Here is a 24,356-nt window from a genome sequence, read left to right as displayed (position 1 = left end):
ATATTTGAAATGTTAAAGAAAGATAGACGTCCTAGAATAAGAAAAACAGAATACAGTAGATTATTGTACTGCGCACAATTCCACGGCATAGTTGCAAAATAGTATATTATTAATATAATACTAATTTTTCGATGAGAAATTTAAATTCTTTCACGTCATTCGTAATTTATATCAGTTGAGTTAAAAAGTTATTTTTTTAAATTGCACTATGCAATGTGGAATGAGTAATACAACAAAGTTTGTAGTCTAAAGCGGAACATATATATTTAACATATTATTATTCCTGTTTCTATGATAATATTATATACAAGCTTTACTTTCGACATGCTACCACGTATGCGCAAATAATTAACAGGGTCAATCACTAATAAACAGACTTGATGATTAATTATATTAGTCATACATTACAAGTTACGTTCATCTTGTTAAATATAAATACCATGATACACGGTAAACACCGTCGAAACTTTGTGAACAAAATTTTTTTAACGCTATCGAACACAATCTAAGTCTTTTTGTAAAGCTACACATGACTAGTTCTAAATATAGATTACCATTGAAACACGCTTTTATGGGGGAGCAGTAATCAATCGCGCGGTCGAAATAAACTAACAAAGGTGACATTTTGAGTATTTGCAAAACAGTCGCAAACAGATTCGAAAGGCATAATAAGATGGAAATTTTTTTCTTCAGACTGCATGATCATAATCATAAGTCTAATAAAAATTTTCAATCTCGTCCATTTTGAATGGAGACGATGCTGTTTCCATATAACAGATTGCCAGGAAAAGATTCACGATTTTAGGAGCGTATAATATTCACAATATTTAACAGAAAACCTCGAGTTAGAAGTTCAAATAACAAAAATCTGCTTGATTGTAACAAACAACAGAAATAAAATAGAATAAATAAAAGAATGATAATTATTCCTAGAAAAAAAACAGTCTAAACAAATGAAATCGATTGGAAGGCCTAATACATACTAATTTATATGAATATCACACGCTCTGATATTCTGGAACCCTTTTTCGCACATACCCAGCAGTTTTAATCGCAGTTCCGATTAGCCTCCTTACTTCTAAACAAAATCATTGATCTGACTGCTCGTCCAACGTCTGCTCTATGCAATTTTGAACGCTCAAGCATCGCGTAGCGTTACTTCTTCGCGTTAACGAATTTATTTTGATTCGGTGCCAGCGGCGCTCTTCTCTTCACGTGTTTCTCAGGAACTTTGTCCTTCGACACCGGGACTCCGTTGCAAGCCAGTCCCCCCTTTCTCTTTCTCAATGATTCCGTAGGCAGATACTCGGCTGGTCTTAATAGCTGGCGAAAATTGTACGGTCCGTTGATGTCCTCCGGATCGTAATCAACCTTGATGATTTCCGGTCGTTTTTGAACGACAGTGGGCCTCAGGAGCTGTCTAAGATCAGCTGATATGCCAAACGAGTCTTTGCCTACTTCCTTCTTCACGCCGAATCGACCGTTCACGGCATTCTGGCTGACAACCGATCGGTTCATTCCATTCTTACTATCTAAAACGATCTGCCGACCTTTCTCCAAATTACCATTCTCCTTCGTGGGCGTTATTCCCTTCGTTCGATCGTTCGAGCTACTCTTGAGGCCATTGCTCAGCCCGGACGGTCTGCTCGGTTCGTCTCTGCGACTGGCCCACCCGTTGGCCACCATTTTATTGATGTACAAACCATTCTGGCATCCGTTAAGATTGCTTCGGTATCCGTTACTGCGAGCTGGATGTCCACTCACTTTGCCCGCGTGGCCGTTCACAGATGAACGCTCGCTCGCGGCATTCGAGTAGCCGTTAATCGCGGTTTCGTGCCCGTTCGCTGGGCCGTGGTGATTGCTCGACGGAGCGTGTCCGTTGACGAAAGTATGCCCGTTAAGTTTCACCTCGTTCGGATGTCCATTTGCAGGGCATCCGTTGACGACACGCTGGTGGCCGTTAATGGGTTGCTGGTGCTCGCTCACAGTGCCGTGTCTGTCGCTGTATCTGGATCGTAGGCCATTTGAATCGTTGATATTCGAAGAGTCGACTCCAGGTTGTTTACGGTGCGGATAGCCCTCAGGGGACCGCAGCTTGTTGCCAGGCAGGTGATTAGTCCTTGAACTGCAAGGAAATCATCTCTCCCAGTTAAATCACAGCGTAGCACAGTGGCCTGTTATCGACTTCAAAGCTACTGGTCGATAGAGACTGATAATGAATACGTTACTCGGGGTCTACAATCAGAGCGCTCGAATTGGAGCAGCGACTCGAATAGGGCATAATTTAAACATTTCATCCTGGATTCAAGATCTCAAATTGCACTCAGACTTCTATTTCCTACGTTACTGTTATTTACTCCAACATCGGGACTATGGAAGCACACGAAGGGAACCAATTCGCTCGCTCGCAATCTTACACGACACCCTCATTCGCACGGTTCTTGCAATTTTTCTACTAGGAAGGGATTCCCTTGTACATTCGCAACAGGTACTGGTCGTCTGTTAAAAAATATTTGCGTAACAACTATGTCGGGAGCTTCTAAATGAAATTAAATCCCTCAGGAGGTATGATACAATCTACGGACGGCATAATTTTATAATTTTACCTGGAAGTTTGCCATGATACCTCTGGCAAGGTACGGAAACATAACGAAACATTAGTAACTCAATTACATTACAGTTATTAATTCAGCGATACTTTGCTGGCTAGTGTAAAGTACACGTACATAGAACCAGGGGAGAGGGTAAACGAGGGTGTTGAATCGTCGGGGGAGGTGGTCAGAGTTTAAACAGTGGGCTGGACAGGGGAGAGGTATAAGTGACTGAATTGTTAAGGAAGTTTCGGCGTACCTCGCTCTGGCTGAGTTCTCTGGTTGCGTCGTGTCGTCCGGATTTCTCAAAGCTTTGTGCCATATATCCGAGAGCTGCTGCTCTGGAGCTATCGCAAAATCGCCCTGGGCCTCCAGACGTTCTCTCCTCTCGGTGTTCACCTCCAGAATCTGCCCCATTCGACTCCTGCAAAGTTAGAACGTGATAATTTCGATGCGAGGTATAGTCAGCCAAAAAATATTCTCCACGCGCTCTAGATCACAATTCTCCATACGCAGCATCGACCAAATGGTACTCGAGCACGCTAGGAAATACGGTTGAATTTTCTTCACTGTTTTACGAATCCTCGAAAGCAGGGGGAGTACAACATTTCTAGCTGAACAGTAGGTAAATTGTTACATGCTACTCAAGTCTTTATGATTTCGAATAACTTGAATAATATCTCACACGATGCCCACTATAGTCATCACTACTTAGCAATAAGAGCCCTATTAATGAATGCTTTGTAAATGACTGTGGAATAGTTCCATTTTAATCATAAGATAAGATTCTACAGTACTTAGTAGAAAAGCATTAAAATCATAGAAATTATTGGACTTTCATTCGTCCTCTACATGGCAGACAAGTTCAAACTTCAAGTATCAAAAAATAAATGGAGACAAATATCTAGAAACATTCAGCTGCTGCTTAGCTAAGGGTTCTATAAAACCACTGCTCTGAAATTAACGATGTACCTCGACGACGGATGGAGGTCATTTTCTAGCTGTATCAACGGTAAGTCCCAGCCAACTTCGTCGTCTTCGAATTCCGAACCACTTCCGATGCGAGTGCCAAAAGCATTGAAAAATTCAGCATTCGAATTTCTCATTCACCCGAGAGAGGCGGGGGTGGGCAATCGACCGCGATAGAACAATACGTTTATTTACCTGCTCATCTCGTTCTTCAAGTCGCGATAGTACTTGGCGGTCTCCTCGCCTTCCACTTGATTGCCACTTCGATATTGCATGATTGGTTGCACCATGCTGAATCCTTCCGGGCGAGCATAATCCGACGGTGGCTCCTCGATGTCGTCCAACCGCACGCTGGGTTTATTACGGCGTAGATTCTTGTGCACCTCTTGATTCTTCATGTGGACCTTCAATGCGATTACAATCCATTGTAATTAATGAGTGAATCGAAACGGTTCGAATGAATGAATCGTTCCGCGTGTCTCTTACGTTCTGAGAGAATTGTATGAGATCAGCTTGTCTTAGCTTTGAGTGCACGTTGTCTTTCGTTGGTGGTTTCCTCTTTTTAACCCTCTCCTCTTTCTTGTACCATCGCTGAACGATGAACGCAGCGTCTTCGTTCTTCAAACCCTCGCGGAGTAACGCTTTATGAGCCTCGAATTTGTCGTCGTAGAAGTTGAGGATCCTCTTGAAACGCTCCTCCAGTTCTAGCCCGAAGCGTTTCCGAATGGTGTAGCCTCTGAAGTCTATAAGCATCAGGGGATTGTGATTAGCTTCTGATTTGGTCACAATCTTCGCACGTGATTTGTTCAGTGAAGATTATATTTGCGTTATTGATATAAACTTACGACTTTGAATGACGACTGCAGCATCGTCTTCCTTCAAGTCGTCTTTGTCATCCTCCTCCTCCTCCTCCTCCTCCTCCTCCTCCTCTTCGTTCTCTTCTGCCCCCTCTTCGGCTTTAGCCATCTCTGCCTGTTCTTCTGTAACGCGGAGATTGAAATTATTTATCAGGCGAATGTAGAAATTAAAAGTGAAATTGTAGATCCAAGAGCTTCAAGGGTATTGGACAATTTACCCTGAGTTTTTTGTAAAACAGTGGCTTCCTGTTCTTCTTGCTTCTTCTTGAATTCGTTCAACATATGCTTGCGCGACAGCCACCCACGAATGTGGCGCTGCAAAGTGACGATCGACACAGCGAACTGCCACTTCTGTTTCTTGAACTTGATCCTCGCCAGCCATCGGCGAACGTACGCCTGTACCATGATGATTTTCTTCAGCTGTTCCTCGTACATCTTGGAAAGGAACTCGACGTGATAGTACTTGAGGAAAACTTTCGTTCTGCCCAACGCCCAGCCGTCCATCTTCAAACGGATGAGAAGAAGGCGGCAATTGTCGCGATTAGCTACCACTCGCTCATCGTACCCGAATGCCAAGAAACAATATCTGCAAACACATCGATATCTGTTTTCATCAAAGATCCTCAAAAAGTCAAGACGTAGACAGTATTCATAAAAGAGAACGCAATACAAAATTGTAGAAATATACTTCGACACTTGCCTCTTCAAGAACTCGTTGAACGGTATTCTATGCGAGAAGCCATTCTGCCTGATCCTTATAGTCTCCAGCACGCCAGTATATCTCAGCTGTTTCACGACCTTCTCTTTATCGAAAAATCGTGGGCTCTTCGAGTCGTTTGGTTTTATGCAACGAACGAACTGCGGCGATCCTGACACCATCTTCTGCAATAAATCCATTAGGGAGTATCGGAAGTACGTTGCCACTGTTTGCTGAGCTCTGGACTGCGATGCTAAACCTCGACTGGAGTATCGTTCCTGAAACAAATTAACTTGTTTCAAGCAGCCAAAGATTATAGTAGACGAAGATATTGTGAGTCGCGTAGTATTCGTGACACACGGAACAGGTTTCCACTTTTATTTAATCTGCAAGTGGTTCATGGACATCTTCATTTGAAGATCCATAAATACCTTTGTACTTTGATTGGACTGCGACAGTCTCTTCGTGTCAGTCTCGTGAACAGCCGAGTACAGGTTGCCGGTCTTCGTGATGGGGCATTGGAACAAGAAGCGAACCATATCGTACTGGGACTGTCTGACCAGTTGAATAACTTCAGGAGGCAAGAAGTTTCTGTTCTTTTCCAAGAATCCTTCCGCTTGGTAAACTACGCGTCCTGCGAAATGATGAACTGCGAAGCAAACCGCGTCTGATTTCGGTCGTACGTAGAACTTCGACTTGATGTTGCTGTGGAACTTCTCTGTAACACGTATGACACATTTTAGACACTAATGACTAACCCGCTTATTGATCTGCTACTTAAAATACTGGAAAAGGGAGAGACAAGTCTTACCTATCAGAGATTTGTTCGTGGCTCTGGGAAATCGACTCTCTTCGTCCAAAAGAGCTAAGAGTCCCATAGGCTTGCTCAGTAGCATGTCCAAAACTGGCCTGTTGTCCGAGAACTCGACCAAGTCCACTGGTATTCCCTCTGCCATGTACTCCTGCTGCTCCCAGGTGAATATATGCTGATTGAAGTAATACTGTATCTGCTCGTTGGCGATGTTAATGCAGAGTTGCTCGAACGAGTTCCTGGGAAAGTTCTCGAAGCCGAATATGTCGAGGAGGCCGATGGCCAGCGGCTCGTAGTTCGGGGAACGGTTGAAGCACAGCAAACAGTTGATCTGATTGACCATCCAGTCGAACAATCGACCGTACAGCCCTTTGGCCATCGCGTCTCTCGCTGCACAGGCCTCTGCCACTGTATTGTTTCGCGTGATTGTTTCGCCCCTGGTCATAACCGAGTTCGATGTCAATGCATCCAGAAGATCGTTCTCTTCCACACCTAGCAGCTGCGAAACTGAAACATATATTTCAAGATCCATAAAGAGTTATCCACGAAAGTGCAATCGAAGTTGCAGAAACTTAGAAGCGAGTGAGTACCTCTATTCAAAGGCGTCGTATCGATTACTGTGCTTTTGTTATCAGTGTTGTCCTCGCTCGCGACCTCGCCGAATTCGATGTCACCAAGGTGAAGCACAGCAGCCAAGGTACGGTAGACAGTGTCCACTTCGCTGTCCTGGAATCCAAGCAATTTGAAGCCAGTCTTCAGCTGTTGGAATTTGTCGATGTAGGTCTGGGATGTCTGGCTGTGATCCGTTAGGTATCGATGATGCTTCCGCAGGTTCCCATCTAGGTAGAACTCCGTCAGACGATTGTCCGCCTCTAGGCCATCGTACATGTAGTAGAATATGTGGAAGTTACGTTCGCCCCTGAAACAGTTTTCATGGAAGACTCTGTTACTCGCGGTTCGTGTTGCTTTCGTAGAATACTAGGTAGAAGAATACTCACTCAGCTTGAGCTACTACTCGAGACTGCTCCAGCAGATAAACAGATATCCTGGCGCCAGTGACTTTGCCACCTTTGGTCATCGTCAGGTCCAAGTACTTCCCAAATCTCGACGAGTTTGCATTGATCCCAGTAGTCGCGTTGCCGAAAGCCTCCATTATCGGATTGATCTGAAGAATCCTTTCCTCTAAGTTGCGGTTGGGGGCTTTGCTCAGGTAAACCAACTGCTTCAACAGCAGATTCGCGCTTTCGGTTTTCCCTGCACCAGACTCCCCGCTAATGACGATCGCTTGATTTTGTCGCTGATGCAGCAGCGCCTGGTACGCTGCATCAGCGACGGCGAAGATGTGGGGAGGATTGTCTGATCTCGCCTGACCCTTGTACCTCTTTTGCTCCTACGGAAATGATGCGCATTTCCACATTACTCTAGAAATATCGCTACAAATTTAACACGCCATCTACCACGCGCAAGTTCTCACGAAATTGACAATTTGCATTTTACGTCGATGAAACAAGTGACTCTTTTACTTTTCTCATCGTTCTTTTTATTCTCAGCAACAATTTCTCCACCGTGCCACTGAGCGTGTTACAAATGTACCCTGCATGGACTAGGACAACTGAGAGTGTAGCTTTATGCTAGGTTCTCAAATGCACGGTGGCAGTGGGCGCGTAAAATGATACTTACAATCCCCGTGTAGAGTCCCAGATTTGTGAATGGGTTAACAGCGACCAGTATATCCCCGATGTAAGTGTATATTTGACCCTGCTCGTATCTGTGCTGCAGTTGCTCAACGATCCCGTCTTCGGACAGCATATCCAAAGCAGCCAGATCGTCCATGTACATCTTCTCCGGCCTAGTTTTCCGATCAGTCTTCAATTTCCCATGCTTGGTCGTCACTTCTGGTTGCCTGTGAACTCTTCCCTCCGCCCTCTGCCGACGAATCTCCTCCTTCAGCTCCTCTCTAACATTCTCCAAGTTCTCCTCGATGTTTACCAGCAATGGATGCTCCTTCAATTCGCTGGCGAACGGTCGGTGCTCGAGATCCTTCACCAAACACTCCGAAATGAAGTCCACTAATTCCGGGGTGTGGCTATCTGGATTCTTCAGAGCCGGGGGTGGGTTTCTGGGGATTTGAAACAGTGCCCGCATAGGATGTAGTTCAGAGAGAGGTGGATCGCCCTCTGATAACTCGATGGCCGTGATTCCAACCGACCATACGTCGCAGCGTGAATCGTAAGAGGAATCCAGCTGTTGCTCGCATGCTATCACCTGTTTCATATCAGTGACTTATGAGGTGAATTAATTGGATTAAGAAATCTCTAACGAACGTTGCTATACCTCGGGCGCCATCCAGTACGGCGTTCCAACAGAGGTGTTCTTCCTCGCTAGTGTTGCAGCAAGATGAGAGGACACACCAAAGTCTACCAGTTTCACGTGTGCTTCCTCGGTTAGCAGTATATTGTGTCCCTTAACGTCACGGTGCATGCAGTGATTGCTGTGCAAATAGATCAAAGCTTCCACCGTTTCTTTGATGATGTAAGCGATTTGATTGTCCGTTAGGCGTTTCCCTTTCTTCTTCAAACCTTGGACCAGATCGGTCACCGACCCTCCGGTACAGAGCTAGAGCAAAAGAACGGTTGTCTGTCATATTACAGTCTCAGTGTCCACGGGAACTAGGAATCAGTTAATTACGAGTTAATGAATAGCCACGGGAACGTGGTCGACGCTTAAGATACAAAGAGATACGAAGAGTGTCTCCCAATTGTACAGTCGTTACGCTTTCCCATCAGAGGCCTGTGTTACGAGACGAGAATTAGCGCGACGATACCTCCATGACGAACCATAATTGATCCTCTTCCTCGGAGGGCTTCGCTCGCTTCAGGAACAAGCCATGAAACAGGGGGATATTCGAGTGAAGGCTCAGATCCCTTAGGACAAGATACTCCTCCTCGATTTCTTCGATGTTGTCCGCGACATTCTCCAGTATCTTAATGGCGACCTTATCGCCGCTCTCATTGCAGTGCGCGGAATAAACCTCCCCGTATGTCCCTTCGCCGATTAGCTCCTCCAGGACGAAACGGTCCTCAGGATCTGGTATCACGTCGAAGTTCACGTGCTGACTGAGACCATGGTACGCCATGCAGGTCCCGCCACCGGTCATTTCTGCAACGAAGTTTCAAATCTCCCGTTTTAAAAGTTCCAAGTGTATTTGATAGATTATGCTCCTTGTCTCCTTCGCGCAAAAGGGGGGAATTTATTAAAAGAGTAATATGTACGCAGATATTTTGCAGTATTATTAGTAGGGTATGATTTAGAGTACGATCGGTAACAGTTTTTATGCACCTTTATTAGAAAAGAGAAACTATAATGCGTTTCTTTATACGTAATGGGTAGAGTTGTAGACAGTGAAGTAGAAAATTGTGTTGGCAGTGTTTGGTACGTTGCATTTATTGGTGAATTTACAGTAGACGAGCGGAAGCTATTGCATCGAAGCAATTCCTAGGACCAAGTCGCATAGAAAGTTGCGGTGAACCGCGAGAAGAAAAGTTGTCGCTGCTCTAGTGTGCATCGGCAACTTTTCATTGAAAAAAAAAGACACGCAGAAAAAGATCGAGGCGTGTTTACAGTTTCAAATAAATTTCATTCTCCACCTGGAAAATCATTATACATGGCTAAGGGAAGAATGAATCGTCAAGTACGTAGTTTCATAATAAATTATGAATTATTGTAATTAAAGAGAGAATCGATTTTGGCGGGAAACATGGAGTTTCAGGGCAAGTTTATAATTCAATTAATACAGGCATCAACTAGCAAGGTCGATTGCGTAACATAATACTACACCCTCTTATAATAATCAAATTTACATATTACAAGCCCTTTCAGTAGACCGAACATGTACAGAAATCGTTCGCTTCTCTTCAGAACACAGCATGAAAACAAGATAAATATTAGATTAACGTAAGATTCAATATTTTCCACGTTAACAGTGCTATCTTCGCGATTAATCGTGCGATAACAAATCGAACAGAATTTATACAAATTCATTGCTAATCGCGAGACACTTTCTCGCCGGGATCGAATGAAAATTAGAGACCTGTTTCTCGCGAGTATTTTATTACTGATAATTATTCGTTCGTTACACTACACTTTGAAAAATAAATCGACCGATGGAATTCCTCTCGGCTGAATGGATCCTTTACTAACCGATTATATCACCCATTTCGGTAACAGTGGCTCGCGCTCCGTGTCTTAAAGATCTCGATCCCTCATTTAAGCGCTGATGATAGTTAATGAACACTGTTCACCTGGCCAGGCACGAGATACGACTGGGTCGTTCGTCTCTTCTAACCGGATACCTGTTAACCCCTTAATAGGATTGGGGCTCGGCAAAGACCGGCGCACTTCTGCTCTGTCCTCAGAAATAGGTCTCGTAAGAAGACCACGCCACGTGGTACTTCTGTCATATTAATTCGCGGTCTTGATATTAATTCCATAATAACACAAATACACTTACGTCCGCGTGCACCGTGAATCCGATGTATCTCCGTCACGATAAACGACTCCCACGTGGGGCTGATTCGTCTCGCGTTTAACCGATTCGTTTGATGGTTGCATACGAATTATGGATTCGTGCACGTAAGGAGTGTTATTTGTAAAATTAGAATGGACTCACGGAGAGTTATTACTGAGATTATATCTTTCTATGCAGCTTCCTTTAGGTGTGTGGAGGTAAGAAAAGATGCAGTGCATTCTGGTGGCTACATTTTCTTATCTAGTTTTATTGTCAGGTGTTTAAGCAGGAGTATTTAGGGAGAATGGACTTTGACATTATTAAATAGTATTCTATCGTCGAGGATAGAAAGTAATTGCCATTTTTTAGTAGATATAGGTACTCTGTTTTCCTTTGTAATTGATATACTTGGAGTAAATTGAAGCTTTTTTCCTCCATGGATAATCAAATCTGAGCCAACTTCTCAGATCGTAAGGATGTTCATTTTATGTGGTAAGAACGAAAACAAAGGAGCATTTGAGTTAATAATGGCACAAGTACATGTATACTCCTTTTTCTTTAAGCCAAATAAGGGATATTCAAGATGTGATAATGGGTGGTCTACGCCACTGGATGAAGCCGCCTAAGGATCGAAGCCACTCGTGGTTTCGCATGACATTTTGTAATACTAAATTAAACGGGACATTTATGGATCACGAGAGACAGCTGTAGTTTATGATATGTAGCCTCTGAATAGAAGAAAAATTTGAGTCTCTTGATATTAATGAATTCGACTCAATCATGACTCATTCCAGATTTTAGTAATAACAGTCGTTATCGTCTTCATTATCGCAAAGTATTATTTTGAATATCTTTTCGTTATCACAGTCTGATAATTCTACAATCATCAACCGCCAATTTCTTATCAATATTCAATATAAGCATATCCCGAGGCAGTAATTACACTGAATCAGATAGGGAATTCTTCTCTGAAAGAGAGGAGAAACAATAATATTCGTAGACATAAGCAGATAAGAGCATAATGATAAAAAAGGAATACAGTAATTGCAAGGTTTCGTGATAGGTAGCACGTTCGCTTATTTTATTTTCCACAGGAACCGAGGGGCAATTAAAATTTCCATATTGCTTTGAAATGTAAATACAAGGTCACGCTAAAGTACACAGATAATTTCATAATCTTGTAAAGTGAGCTCGCGCAGGTGTTAATTATTGTACACGGTCATCGAGTCACGTTTTAACGGCGCGAAGTGTGTCAAATGCACGGCTGTCTGTTTGCGTTACGCGTTTGTCAAACAATTTGCGCGCCAAATTCTAATTCCCTCGCTTTAAGTGTCCATAGATTAAACGTTGATTGCACGTCGAACCGCGAGGGTCCTTTTGCGAATTACATTTATAAAAAATTATAGAAATTCTTTAGCATTATACTTGATAGGGTCATCTAACCATCCCCTTCTTTATAACTGAAATTTCTTTATTTCTCTTTTCATATCATACCATTCAGATGTGTTTGCAAACTTGCCAACCTACACTTTTTATTTCTCCACAAAAACCAACTTTCAAACCCTTCTAAGACCCACCAAGCACCTACTGACTTTACAGAACAATAGAACCTCTTACAAACCATGTTCTCCCATTTTTACGAAGCTGTAATAAGTTTCCTACTAAACTCCATCCACCACCGCAGCTCTCTATTCTCCATCGCCTTCATTTTCCACGACAAGGTAGCTCAGTCCCAGAGAAAATCGTCTAAATACGGTGACTATCTCATGGAAACCTCGCCTACCATAAAATACAACAGAAACCACCGTTCAGCCTTTAAAACGCTACAATTTCCCGGAACAATGAAGTTCGTAATATATTCTTTTATTCAAGCCCGAGCATGACCTCCTCGATGAAACTCTTCCCTTTAGAACAGTTATTCCCTGGCAACAACGACCAATTAGTGTCTTCGACCTAGAACACGAGAATCCTGTCAATTTCACAGATCGATGCCTTCTTCTATGAATACCTTCCTCCGGACCGTTTCGAAAGTATCGCCGATTTCGTGGTGAATCACAGCCGCTGCCCTCCCCCAGTGGATTATGATCCCGTTTCACTGATAAAGAGAACGATCGGCTGGTCGCTGGATTTCGCGGTTCGATACCTTCGAACTCGCCAATCGTAAACAATAACCAATCGCGGCGCGAGCCAGTCACGTGTCGAGATGGGTATTAGAGCGAGGAAACCCGACGTGAAATTGGCTTAAAGGCCCCCGACTGTAAAATAATGTCTGTCGTAGCTGCGTCAGGGTGTCCGGCTACCTTGGACAATACTTGACTGAACCACATTAGGCGGTGCATAAGCCGGCGAAGTCACGAACATCGTGGCTTCTCGGTTACAACGGTGTCATTGGCTACGAGAGTTTCGTTATTAACGATTATCGATTACAATTGCCTCTCTTCCAGAGTGTCCAAGTGTTTCTTCGTCGGCGCACTCTAGGAGGCTTCGAAAATAACTTCGTTTTAAAATTATTCTATTTCCTACGTAATTTTATGTGGAAGGTAATTAAGTAACGAAGTGATCAGTCGATCAATGTTCGTTACCGAGGCATTATTCCTGGATTCTAAATCAATGATTGGAACGTTCGTGTTTAAGTCGCATTCCGTTCCTGGAAAGTACAGGCTCCAGTTTTAACAAGGTACTGTTAAATCGCGGAGTCAGTCACTTGACTGGACGCAGCGATATTTGTTGGAAAGAGTTACAACATTTTAATGATATTCCTGGCTGGTTTCTCCTTGTGGACGCATTGGAAAACGAAATAACTCTGATATGCATCGCATTTTCTAGCGCAAGTTCGAAGGGAGAAAAAACTTCAATGAAGTCACTTCTGTTTGCATATTCAGCGCCAAGTTTGTTAAACGAAGCATGATTCCTTTAGAAATCGCTTTTTACGTAAATGGCCAGGTTAGATTGTATTAAGTCCTGACATTTTTCGAGGCACATGCTCGGGGTAAGGTAGTTTTCCCTGGTGGGAAACAAGGCATGGCGAATTCAACACTCTTAATACATTTTTCTACTATTTAGTGCGTAGAATGAGGTATCGAAGCAGATTGGGAAGCGACGCGTAGCTTAGCATAAAATGACGAGCCGCTTAAATCCTCGTAGGTGCTCGTGAGATTATCATATAAATTACGCATGCTCGTTTACCTTCTGTTGCCACTTCACAGAGCTGCTTCGCAGAGTTGGACATTCACTTTTCCAATTTTGCGCGCCATGTTTACCGAATTCTATTTTCCACGCAACACGCAGCACGGCGTTAATATAATTAAATATGAATATTAACACAGTACATTGATAACACACGGTTCCATTACTTGCCTTATTTGAATAAACGAAACCGTGATTACGGAATAATCGCGGGGTTACTTGGATCACTCAATTTCAATTGTAAACAGTGATCACGTACAGTATCCATGTATCTGCTTTTTTGCTGCACGTTGGATGTTCACGTTTTCAAAAGTTTCACTCTGAAAGCCTAAAATAGTGGTTACAAAAATTAATCAACGATTGGCAGAGAAATTCTTTCCACTGCTATTTCGGTGGCAGCTGTCGTCCACGTGTCACGGTTTTTGTGTCAGTCAGATGACAGCGGATGGAGTGAAAGGGTCAGAGGCTTTTCCAATCGCACGTATACGAGATCCTGCTGTTTTAATCCTTTCAGCGTGACGGTTTAACGGTATAGTGCGTGCCATCAATGGCCATAGCACTTCAGCGTAATGTTTAAACCATGCAGTGTGGTGAACAATGCCCTGTAAACTGGATCTCTATGCTAATTGGGCCCGGCGCAATCTCTTTTCCAGGAAAGTTGACGACTCCTGGATCGCGCTGGCATTTGCTAGTGCATACCATTATCCAAAACTGTGCTATGCTTGTATGGAAAGTGCCCAGGGAGACAAGAAAATTTCACTCGCGCATCAATGAATTCTTTGGTCAGCTGAGTCTATTTTCTGCACACCACACCGGCGAAGTTTATTGATTTCTGACCTCTGAGAAAAGTAGATACCTCCAGTCACTTTGCAGTAATGTGACGCGATTTGAATAAATTTCATCCATGGATTATTAATTGTTTCTCGAAATATGAAACTACTACCAAAGTTTCCCATGCCGCTTAAATGTTCGAAGAAAGTAGCTTTCAATACATCTTCCCGTTAACGTCGCTATTAATCTAATAAACATGGAGCCGAGCGTCCAAAGAGGTATCCCTGAGTGACTCTTACCACGTGCTTGTCATTGATTTATTAAAATGTAAAACCTTCCCAGTAGCACCGTTCTTCTTGCTTGATCCGAGCACCATGACGGTGTAACGGCGTACCGTGGTGCCATCGATAATGCCAAGCATCACACTCGCCGAAGTCGACGTAATAAACTAATGTAGCGATTAGAGAAGTCATCGGACACTCATATATCTCACGAACCATTTACCTCGTAAGTAGACGCGATACTCAAAGCACACACGCTTTATTTCCAAAGTGTAATACAGTGGCGCACTCGGGATTTAATTTTGGGGGGAGCCAAGTTGAAGGGACGCAAATATTTTCAATGCAAATTTAATAAAATTCATTTGGTGATTATAAAAATTTATTTAAAGAATCAGCTCCAGTTTTCTTTTCCTTTTACAAAGCCTCTTCTTTGGGGGTTGTCCGGGTCTCATCGGGGCTCTCCCCCTCTGGGTACATCACTGGTGTAATATAATCAACTAATCTCTGATGAATATAATAATGTTATTACATAAACTACATCCCGAAAATTCAAATGAAATTGCTGCCTGAAAAATTCCTATTTTAGAATATTGTGTGCTTTTGAAGTCCTTGAAAAAGCAAATGAATTTCTGCTCCCACTTTTTAATTGTTATCTGCGTGTTCTACGAACGTACGTAAACAACTATGTATTATTTCTACCTATCGTTGTTCCGCGCAGCGCCTCCAGGCAATTGCGAAATTTCTTCGCGAGCGGTTCCGCGATCGATCCCGCAGACCGATCGGTGACCGACTTCGATTCCCCTTTTTTATGCGGCTTTATTTTTCACCGCCGCCGTTCATCGCGACGTAAAATCGGATCGTGCTTCCTCGAAATCGATACCGCGTGTTTGCTGGCGCGGAACGAGGCTGCGATATTAATTCCACGAGGCGAGAGACACATATTTCAACGGTGACTATTGAAATCATCGGTCTGATTCGCGGGGTCACCGTGTCCAGCCTGTACCATGACAATCGTCATCGAAACGAGCTTCTATCCGCGGTTCTTTTTTCGTCGTTGTTTTTGGTACGCCTGCAGTAAATCACGGTGACCGTGGCAAATCACGGTGACCGTGTCAAGGCAAGAGTCTGCCGGGGATAAAAAATTACACTAATGCGAATTGTCGTAACACTGGCAGCAATAATTCCTCGCGTTTTGCTGTTCATCGTTCAGCAATTTGTCTCTTGAGTCACGCGTGTTACGCCAGGAACACGCGGTAGCGAATTTGCTTGGGTATTTTTTAGAGTCTGTCGAACTGTAAATCGAACTGTTCTCAGCAGTTCTGTGTAACTTCGAATTTCTATCGCGTTTCTTGATTTTCTATCATTTTCGCACTGCGAACAATTTGGGGTAAATTTTTGCAAACTGCTAAGTGCAGATGTATGTATACCTACTGCTATGAATTTCATCCAGATATTTAGTGAAATATGAAAGATCCCAAATTTTAGCAATCTTCGAGCCGGATATTTCAATTCCATACACGAGAATAATTGCTGGGTATAGATATGAAATTATGAAGAATTGTGTAATGTTATACAGCAGAAAGATCTTTTCGCTCGAGATAAAATCAGGTGAATGTCGATGAAGGAATACATGGAACGTTTCGGAGGATGCGTAAAATTCGCTGGTGATGCCGTTGCCACCTGTGACTCCGTAAAAGTGTGCTAATTCCACGATAATGCGAAGCCCTACTTTCCAACCTTTGACCACTGTTTGCTTTCATACTCGTCACGCTCCGACGTAGCCATTGTATTCTTTTTTAATCATCCGTAAGGGACCGTGAATCCACGAAAAAGTCACTTCAATTCATAAACAATCATATCGAAATCGATCACTATTTAATCCCACCTACCCTACATTTTCCAAATTCAACTTTCCCTCGCATTACCTGTGCAAAATATTCTTGTTTCAGCGAAATCTCGCTGCGGGGAATAATCTATTTAACGTAAACACACCTTCCATGGAGGAAATTTATTTAATAAGGAACCTACTTTGGCATAATTAATATCGTCGAAAGCGAGGGAATTGTTAGTTATTACGGTTAATGTTTAACATCCTTCCTTTCAGGAAGCTAGCAACTTTTCTTCTCGCGCTAATCTTCCGGTCGGAAATCGTGCTTGACGAATCTGCATAACGTGTTTCCGTTTGCACCTATGAGTTGTCCACCTGTGATGCAAGACGCGAGAACTCTGATGCGAGAAGCAATGGAGTCTTGCTGGATTCTATACGTCTATCGTTTATGCAGAGATTTCTCAGGGAATTTGTAAATTTTGTAAACACGAATAATATTGTAACTGATTTTCGTGTTACGTAGAGAAAATTCTTTATTCGTTCGGATTACTTAAATATTGTGGGTAATGTTGCTTCATAACATTAACTTGTGGGAAACGAAGGGAAATTGTTAAAATTCTGATACTATAAAGTTTCTGCTACTTTCTCCAGTGATATCTAAAAAATGAACACACCTGAATGTTAACATCATAGGAGCCATGTAGCGATGATAATCGATCTGCCGATGTTATCAGATCCGCGACTCACGGTACACCAGTTTTCGAGTGTTACAAGAGATGAAATACGACATCGATACACGATACACTTCATCGAATTACGTTCTTCGGATTGCACGTTCTAATTTTGTTAGGTTCTGGCAAGTAGCGTGGAACAAGCCTGCATTTCTGACCAGATAAACGAGCTTCCACTGTCGAGATTTTCACCTGTCGCGGGGACCTGATTGATTAATAAGCCGAAGAGAATGATGCGATAAATTGTCTTTCGAAATTTTAGAATGGATCTTTATACACCACCTTCTAATATCATCGTCCTTTATCCCATCTAGAAACTAAATCATACATTAAACCTCCTCCTATATGAATTCTTTAACATTATCTTTTCGCATAAATAAAAAAACACAAATCTTCCAGTGCCGCAATACTTGATGATCTTCATCTTTTAGAATGTATTTCCCCGAACACATTTCACAGTCCAGAATTGTCTGAAATTGTTAGAAAAGGTTCGCAGCCCTTCACAAAAGCTTTCCGAATTTGAGAAGACCGTCTACGCCATTTTCGTCTGTTTTCTGCCGCGGCGATAATTAGACCGCCTAGCATAATGACTCAACGAGCCATTGCTCTCGAAGAGAGGCTGAACGCCAGGTAGACAGTTTCTTTTAACGATCGAAACTTCCAAACGAACCACGAAGAACCGCTCTATTACACGCGCGCCTGGGAATTTCGAGTCTATGCAATGCTAGAGGTATCGAGCATGGTCCTGTTTCGCGGCATTGGTCAGTCCAACGTCGACTGTATTGCGCAACAAGCATCCTACGTGACGAGCCACGCGGATAATTGCTGCTTTTTTAATAACTGAAAAGCCGACAAATGCAATCGCCACGCTTTGTATGGAAATCAAACGCCCACGCTCGTCCAAAGAGCGTAGGCCGAACAATGTCAGGGAGTACTCACGGATCCATGGGACAATAGATCGAGGAACTCTTCTTCTGCTTCCTCATCTGATCTGTTTCTGCCGCTCAGCCTTCTTCTGCTGATCATTTAATTCATTATCGTGCGTGACGAGCATCTAATTGGGTTTCACTCGATTCTCGTGTAATGTGGGATGGCTTCTACATAAATGGAGCTGAATGAACGGTGTGAATGAAGAAATGTGTGGAGCTGGAAGCAGTGTCCTGTTGCCGATGGAACATAGCAAATGGGAAATGAGCGAGGACAGGTTTAGAGAGATGGGTATTTCAATTATTCTGATCGTTTTCTTCAGGAGTTATAATATATGTACTTTGTTACCAATTTCAGTTTTTTAGAGATCTTCGCGAGGACGCCTTGTCGTTTGAAATGGGAAGCAAAGATTTGTTTAAATGAAGGTTTAAAATGTATGAATGCCTAGGTTCTTCTTCAAAATTCATCAACGTGTGAAATAGTCATAATTATCCGGTTTGAACTATTTCACTATTTCGATTAGATCTCCAGCAACGAACTCGCGAGGAGGAACAATTAAATAGCTAAAGATCCACTCGCGTGTTGCTAGTAGGTACTTCTGAATCGAATGTCACGTAAGCAGATACGCTGTTGTAGAAACGTTAATTACAGCTGATAAAACTTTGAACAGTCAGCGTGCTTTTCCACGACGAACAAAGGTGAACATTGCCTTCTTTCAGCCGCAACTCGTATCGAGCGTGTTGTTTCAGTATTTCTAAGAATCTACCATGACTTCAGGTGGAAAACTCCTACACAAATGAATGAAATCTGGCGTACACACGCGCGCGCGGTCATTAAGCACAATTTGTAGCCGGTGGAAGATTTCCACTTCACTTTAGCACGAAACGAAAGTGAACAGTATTTAGGTACTAATTAAACTCGATCGTTAAGTTGGGACACGAAATGCAGCGGTTGCAATTTCTGCAGTCTTTCGCCTTCTGGAGAGCATGGGACGCGAGACAGTCGCTCACGCCGCGAAATGTAATTATCTGGTGGACAACAATGCACCAGGAGTCAAGAGTAGTGAGTGTGAGAGATATAATTAACCACAGAGAAAAAAAGTCAAACCATGTTTGAGGAAGCGATGGTTGTCGAGGGGATTCAGAGCTGAACGGTCGATTTGCAAATTTTGCTTTCGGTACTTTTTGTCTGACTTTGTCCACTGGCCACTGTCTACTCATTGTCTATTTCTACCTTCCTCGCCAAGCAATACGAAATTATTGATCGCTATTAAATTATCGCCTTAACCGTGGGGAGTAACGAATTAACATATTTACTCGGGTGATCATCTATTTCTATATTTCATTACGCAATTTTTTCATAATAATATTTCAGCATTTTACAGTTTAAAATCGTCCCTACAGAACCAATAACGAAGAAAATGATGCATGTTAGGTTTGCAATTCATTTTCTGCACAATGAAATATACTATCGTTTTCTGATCACCAATAAAAATTATTTTAAACTTTGCAAAACACCGTATGCTGCTGTAAGAGTAGTTCACGTGATTGTTAGCCGACTGTGAAAGACCTACCAGCTTCTTGGCTAAAGTTTTACACTTCAGTACGCCCCACGAGTAAAAGTCACGTGCTTTTACTTTATGAAATCAGGTTTATCGCGGATCGCCCCAAGAAATTTTACTTAAACTTCGTTGCTCATCGTTTAATTAAACAACGTTCCACATTGTACCTACCATCTAAGATACAAAACAGGAATATGTGCCAGTATTTTCTGTGTAACTACATAACGATTCCATGTTATCTTTAATTTCGTCTACCTTTAGATTTTCCTTCTCAAGTACACGTAAAATACACTTTTATCTGTATCCGATACGGCTCATAATCTTGTAGGAATCATCCTACAAATGTCTGTACACGGATATAAAAACCATGCCGATGCTTTCGATGTTGATTCACGTTTTTATCACACGCGTCGTTGCGCAATGTGTGCTTTTGGATATGCTAAAGAATTATTGTCGTCGGAGCCGATAAAATTCTCGAAGAACGGAAGTCCTGTAATCCTACGTACCGGTCGGTGCAAAAGAAAAAAAAAAGGGATCGATAACCAGAATTGGTGAAAGTATCGCCGTTCGAACATTCGTCACGATCGTGTGAACCGACCGGCAAGCAAATCGAACCGCGGAATTGCTCGCTTTCTTCTATTTAATTGGTTCGATTGTCTCGGTACAAGTAGAAACTATGGCGAACATAACGGACATTATAAGAATGCTACCTCGTGAAAGCTAAACTATTCGAAGAAACGATCTCGAGTGATATTTTCCGCGAGCTAAATACAAGAAGTTATTAGTTTTAAGAGTTTAAGTTACACGACCCGTTGAAACGATCGTGTCGAAATTATTTCTCTATTTCCCCTCTCGCCTATGATACAGCTTTAAATCTTTCCGCCGTGAAAATCGCGATTACTTCCCGCGAAAGATGTATATCTACGTTAATTCCGCGCTTAAATTTATCTCTGCTGGACTTGAAGTCTTCCCTTCGCCTTACAAAATAAGAAAAATTCAGCTGAATTCCAAGGAAACGTACTTTCTTCCTTGTCGGTTGATTCCTCAAATGAGACTGTAATTAGTGACAATTAGAGAAAAGAAATCTCTCTGAAAGAAGCTCCGCTGCGAAAGTGACTTTTCTGTTACGAAACAATTTAAAGATTCAGCCTTAATGCATTTTCGTTCGTTTCTTTTAACAAAGCCCGCAATAACGGTTGAAAAACGGAGCCGGGAACAGTCCGTAACCTTAATTAATCTGTCCAACCGTACAATGATATCAGTCATGTAACCCGAACGATCCCATCTTACATTACAATTCAATGATCCTATAAAAATCAATTCGTCTACGCGTAACTTAATTAATCCGTGCTCCTGTTTCCCATCTCTGTGTCTTGGTGCGTGTCCATTGTCCGCGCAATTCGTTATCGCATTGTGAGATCACGTTTCGCGAATCACGCGAAAATCTATTCAATTTAGATGCCGGTATCAATCGTGGAGGAAGTGGAAATGCGTTTCCTGAATGCAACGGAGCGCGTGGAAAAAAAAAAACTCAACGTAATAGGATGTAACGTTTGCGCGACATTCCGCGGGATCCGTCATCTTTCTGAAGTTACGAAACCACCCCGTGCGACCAAATTTCGGTTGAAAGTTCAAAAGTACGGATTTCATTGGCAACACGGCTTTCCACTTCTAGATGACAATGAAACGAGTAATCAACAAGTGGTCGTGCGTGTAAAATACATTTTAAAGTATCCCTTATGCAACGAACGCGATAAAAGTTTCTCTTAAAGGTACATTTGAGTTGTCTCGAGGGAAAGTAAAGTCGGCCGGGAAAGAAAGGGGAATCGTGTTCTGTCGTGTGCACCGGTTTTCATATGGTCGGCGACACCTGTCGAAATCTCGCGATAAAACGATCGAGTGGCACTCGGCTCCTTTGCTTTCTCTTATGCAATTTATTCCCTCGCAGCTAATGCCGCGTGTTTCGCGCGCTTCCTTCCCGTGACGAGTTTCGCGTAATCGCCGATCAACAGCCACATTTTAGTGGTCATCGTACCGACTAAATACGACTACTCGTTTCTACGTACGTTATCGCTTGCGTCATGCAGACTTAATTTCGAACACATGACACATTTGCTGATACTATAAACCTTGCCCGATTTCGTACTAATTTTCAATCACCGCAAAGTTGAATGTTCCTTCAAAAGCTGCAAGATGCATCTGACGGAGATGATTTTATATTGCATCGAGAATCGAGACCATACTGCGATATTTCATAGCTAATTGAAATATCCATCAAATTACTGATGCGTGGTGATCATTTGCCTAGCCCTGTTGGTCGTTCGTGTCCACGCGCTGAACGGTTTCTCCGCGCTCGCCTGTGTGTCGTTATTAATCTTGAAAAGTCAATGCCGGGCAATGAAATCGCACACCACGAGAGTAAATTGCACTTAGAGCCACGATTAATGGTCTGAGGAATACTAAATTCCAATTTTTTGTCTACCGAGGTATAAAGAAATTATGAAATCTCGATTTCCCTTCCTTGCTTTCATCGTATATTCTTGTCACATCGGGATTGAATTTTTGTAACTCCTCGACGTTTAAAGAAGAGCATTTTCAATTTGAATCTCGCAGCAAATTCTCCCATTAACACGTCATCTCTCTTCATTCATCAAAATTACGAATTCCTTCGCTGTCCTTCAGAAACTCATAAAGAGAATGTTCATGTCAACGACGACAGTAGACAGAGATCGCCAGACACCTTCTTGAAGCGAACGAATTTCGTTTCTGGGCGTGGTGCCTGAAAAGGTACTCTCTCGCGATTCACCAAGCTCCCCATTAACGTGCCAGTCGATTTACAACTCGTTCCATTGGTTACTGCCATTTCTGCAGTGTACGTGGATATTGGGAGCACCCTATATAGCAAGTTGCCCGAGCCTTTCCACCTTTCTCTGAATCGCGACGATCTCTTTTGAGCGTGGCCTGCGAAATTCGTTCTTGACCTTTCATCCACGGGAGAGTTCAAGGTGCACACCTTCGCGATCGCACGTGAGCGTACTTGAGCTTTGTTTTGGTAGATAGACACGCGATATCGTCGTTGTACATTGATAATTCTCAACTGTTTAATTCCTGATAAGCGTTTACGAGAGGTGGGGACCAACATCCACGCGATACGCAGCTCATACGCGTGATCCTCTGTTATGGTTGTTTGAATTTCTGCGAGAAATAGTCTGTGATGGTTTGAAACCCCTGGTTCGTTAATAGAGATATAATTTCAAGGCGCGGCCACTGCGTACAAGTGGAATGTATCTTGAAACCAAACCAGCAAACCCTCTTATGTTGTAGTTGCGTCTTTAGGATTTTGCGGCGCACAGTTCATCGTCTGGATGAATGCTACTGTGTTACAGTTTGATCTCCCGTAGATCTCTCAAGTCGATAGCAAACACTTAATACGATAATGGCTCCTAGACATTTTCATCGTTCACGCTTCATGGTGCGAGCGATCTCGTTGAATCGTTTCAGTTCGCGCCTCCTGTTTAATTGACGTGTTCGCAAATGAATTTAAAGCGTTGCTTAGCGTGCAGAGTGCTTTGTTGTACACCTAACGTTGTGCCGTAATATTTAAATTAGCGGAGAAATTAGCGAAAAGACGTTCGGAGCGGGGACCGTTACGGCCGGGCCGAGAGGGCGAGGTTCTTCAAAGTTATTTTGAATGTTGCGCCACGGAACGGCTTAATTGTTACGCGGCAGGTTGAGATACAAACATGAAAAGTGCAGGACGGATCAAGGCTCGTGCATAATGCATCGGTAGGTATGTAGTGTCCATGTACCCATGACAGAACTGGCATTACTTTAAACAGATCACGTGCGCTACGCCGTAAGACTATCGCGGTAATTGCTCCAACGTCTCAATTGTTTGTTTTTACATATCCGTTACTATTTATGGGGGAGCGATGCACAATCTACCATTCGGCCCGAGTCACTCCGGAATTTCCATCTCATGAATCCCTTCTGGTCAATAATACAGTAATTGGACGCGACATTGCGAGTGTGCAAATCAAGGCAGATCGAGAACAGTCCTTCCAAACACGCTCGAATAATTTAAATAGATACTAGAGCCTCCAACTATCTACTATCAACCAAGACTGACTCATCAAACTTCTAGAAAAAGTTCCGATTAACCTCCCGCTTCGAAACGCCACATTGAAGCTCCAATTTTATCAGACTAACGAACAGTACGAAATAAACAACACTATACACTGTGATGTTAATACAGAATATGCGTAACACCGTCACGTTCTCAGCATGCTGCTTACCGGGACCATCGACTGCAGATGAATTAGGAGAAAGACGATGCTCCCTGGGGCTCCCGGAGAAGAGGAGGAAGACTCACGTGAACATGACCTGGAGGTGTCAGGCCGGTGGAACTCGAAACCAGTCGCGTGTCGATTGCAGAAAAACGATCGGTTCGGAGCCCGGCGAAGTAAGTTCCCCGGCACTTCGCGTCTGCGTGACTGTCTGACCGGTACTGTGCGAGCCCGAGACTATACAAAAAGGATCGGCGACTGAAAAGAGCAGGGCACGCGAGTGGCCGGCTCTGTCTTCAGGCTCGGTGCTCATGGAACACGGGGAACCGCATCGGAGCCCCCTCCACCGTTCT

General features: G+C 43.0%; 1 protein-coding gene across 4 annotated transcripts; it reads right to left on the bottom strand.

Annotated features, from left to right (window-relative positions):
* Positions 1-238: 238 nt before the first annotated feature.
* Positions 239-24,302, bottom strand: LOC143375025 (myosin-IIIb). 4 transcript variants are annotated; one of them, XM_076823721.1, is made up of 17 exons: positions 10,126-10,267; positions 8,750-9,084; positions 8,260-8,541; positions 7,606-8,190; positions 6,924-7,315; positions 6,516-6,844; positions 5,926-6,432; positions 5,546-5,832; positions 5,118-5,392; positions 4,636-5,003; positions 4,406-4,540; positions 4,047-4,303; positions 3,756-3,964; positions 3,564-3,644; positions 2,851-3,015; positions 2,607-2,628; positions 1,962-2,125 (listed from the first exon to the last, which is right to left on the bottom strand). In XM_076823721.1, the coding sequence occupies exons 1-17, from the start codon at positions 10,139-10,141 to the stop codon at positions 2,114-2,116; spliced, it is 4,257 nt and encodes a 1,418-aa protein (XP_076679836.1). In that variant the 5' UTR covers positions 10,142-10,267; the 3' UTR covers positions 1,962-2,113. The 4 variants fall into 4 exon arrangements, with proteins under 4 accessions (XP_076679834.1, XP_076679832.1, XP_076679835.1 ...); XM_076823719.1 differs by lacking the exons at positions 2,607-2,628; positions 10,126-10,267 and adding an exon at positions 24,013-24,302 and having other exon boundaries at positions 239-2,125; XM_076823717.1 differs by lacking the exon at positions 2,607-2,628 and having other exon boundaries at positions 239-2,125.
* Between the last annotated feature and the right edge of the window lie 54 nt (positions 24,303-24,356).

The sequence above is a fragment of the Andrena cerasifolii genome, chromosome 12 (assembly GCF_050908995.1).
Source record: "Andrena cerasifolii isolate SP2316 chromosome 12, iyAndCera1_principal, whole genome shotgun sequence".
Lineage (NCBI taxonomy): Eukaryota > Metazoa > Arthropoda > Insecta > Hymenoptera > Andrenidae > Andrena > Andrena cerasifolii.
The sequence above is the reverse complement of the archived record's forward strand: the minus strand, read 5'-3'. Positions and strand labels throughout refer to the sequence as shown.

Bases quoted from the DNA above. Each gene is read 5' to 3' on its own strand.
- LOC143375025 (XM_076823717.1), bottom strand. The intron at 5,393-5,545 runs GTATTTATGGAT...AATTTGTTTCAG, and splicing joins AGTCCAATCAAAGTACAAAG to GAACGATACTCCAGTCGAGG. The intron at 3,645-3,755 runs GTAAATAAACGT...TCGCATCGGAAG, and splicing joins TTGAAGAACGAGATGAGCAG to TGGTTCGGAATTCGAAGACG.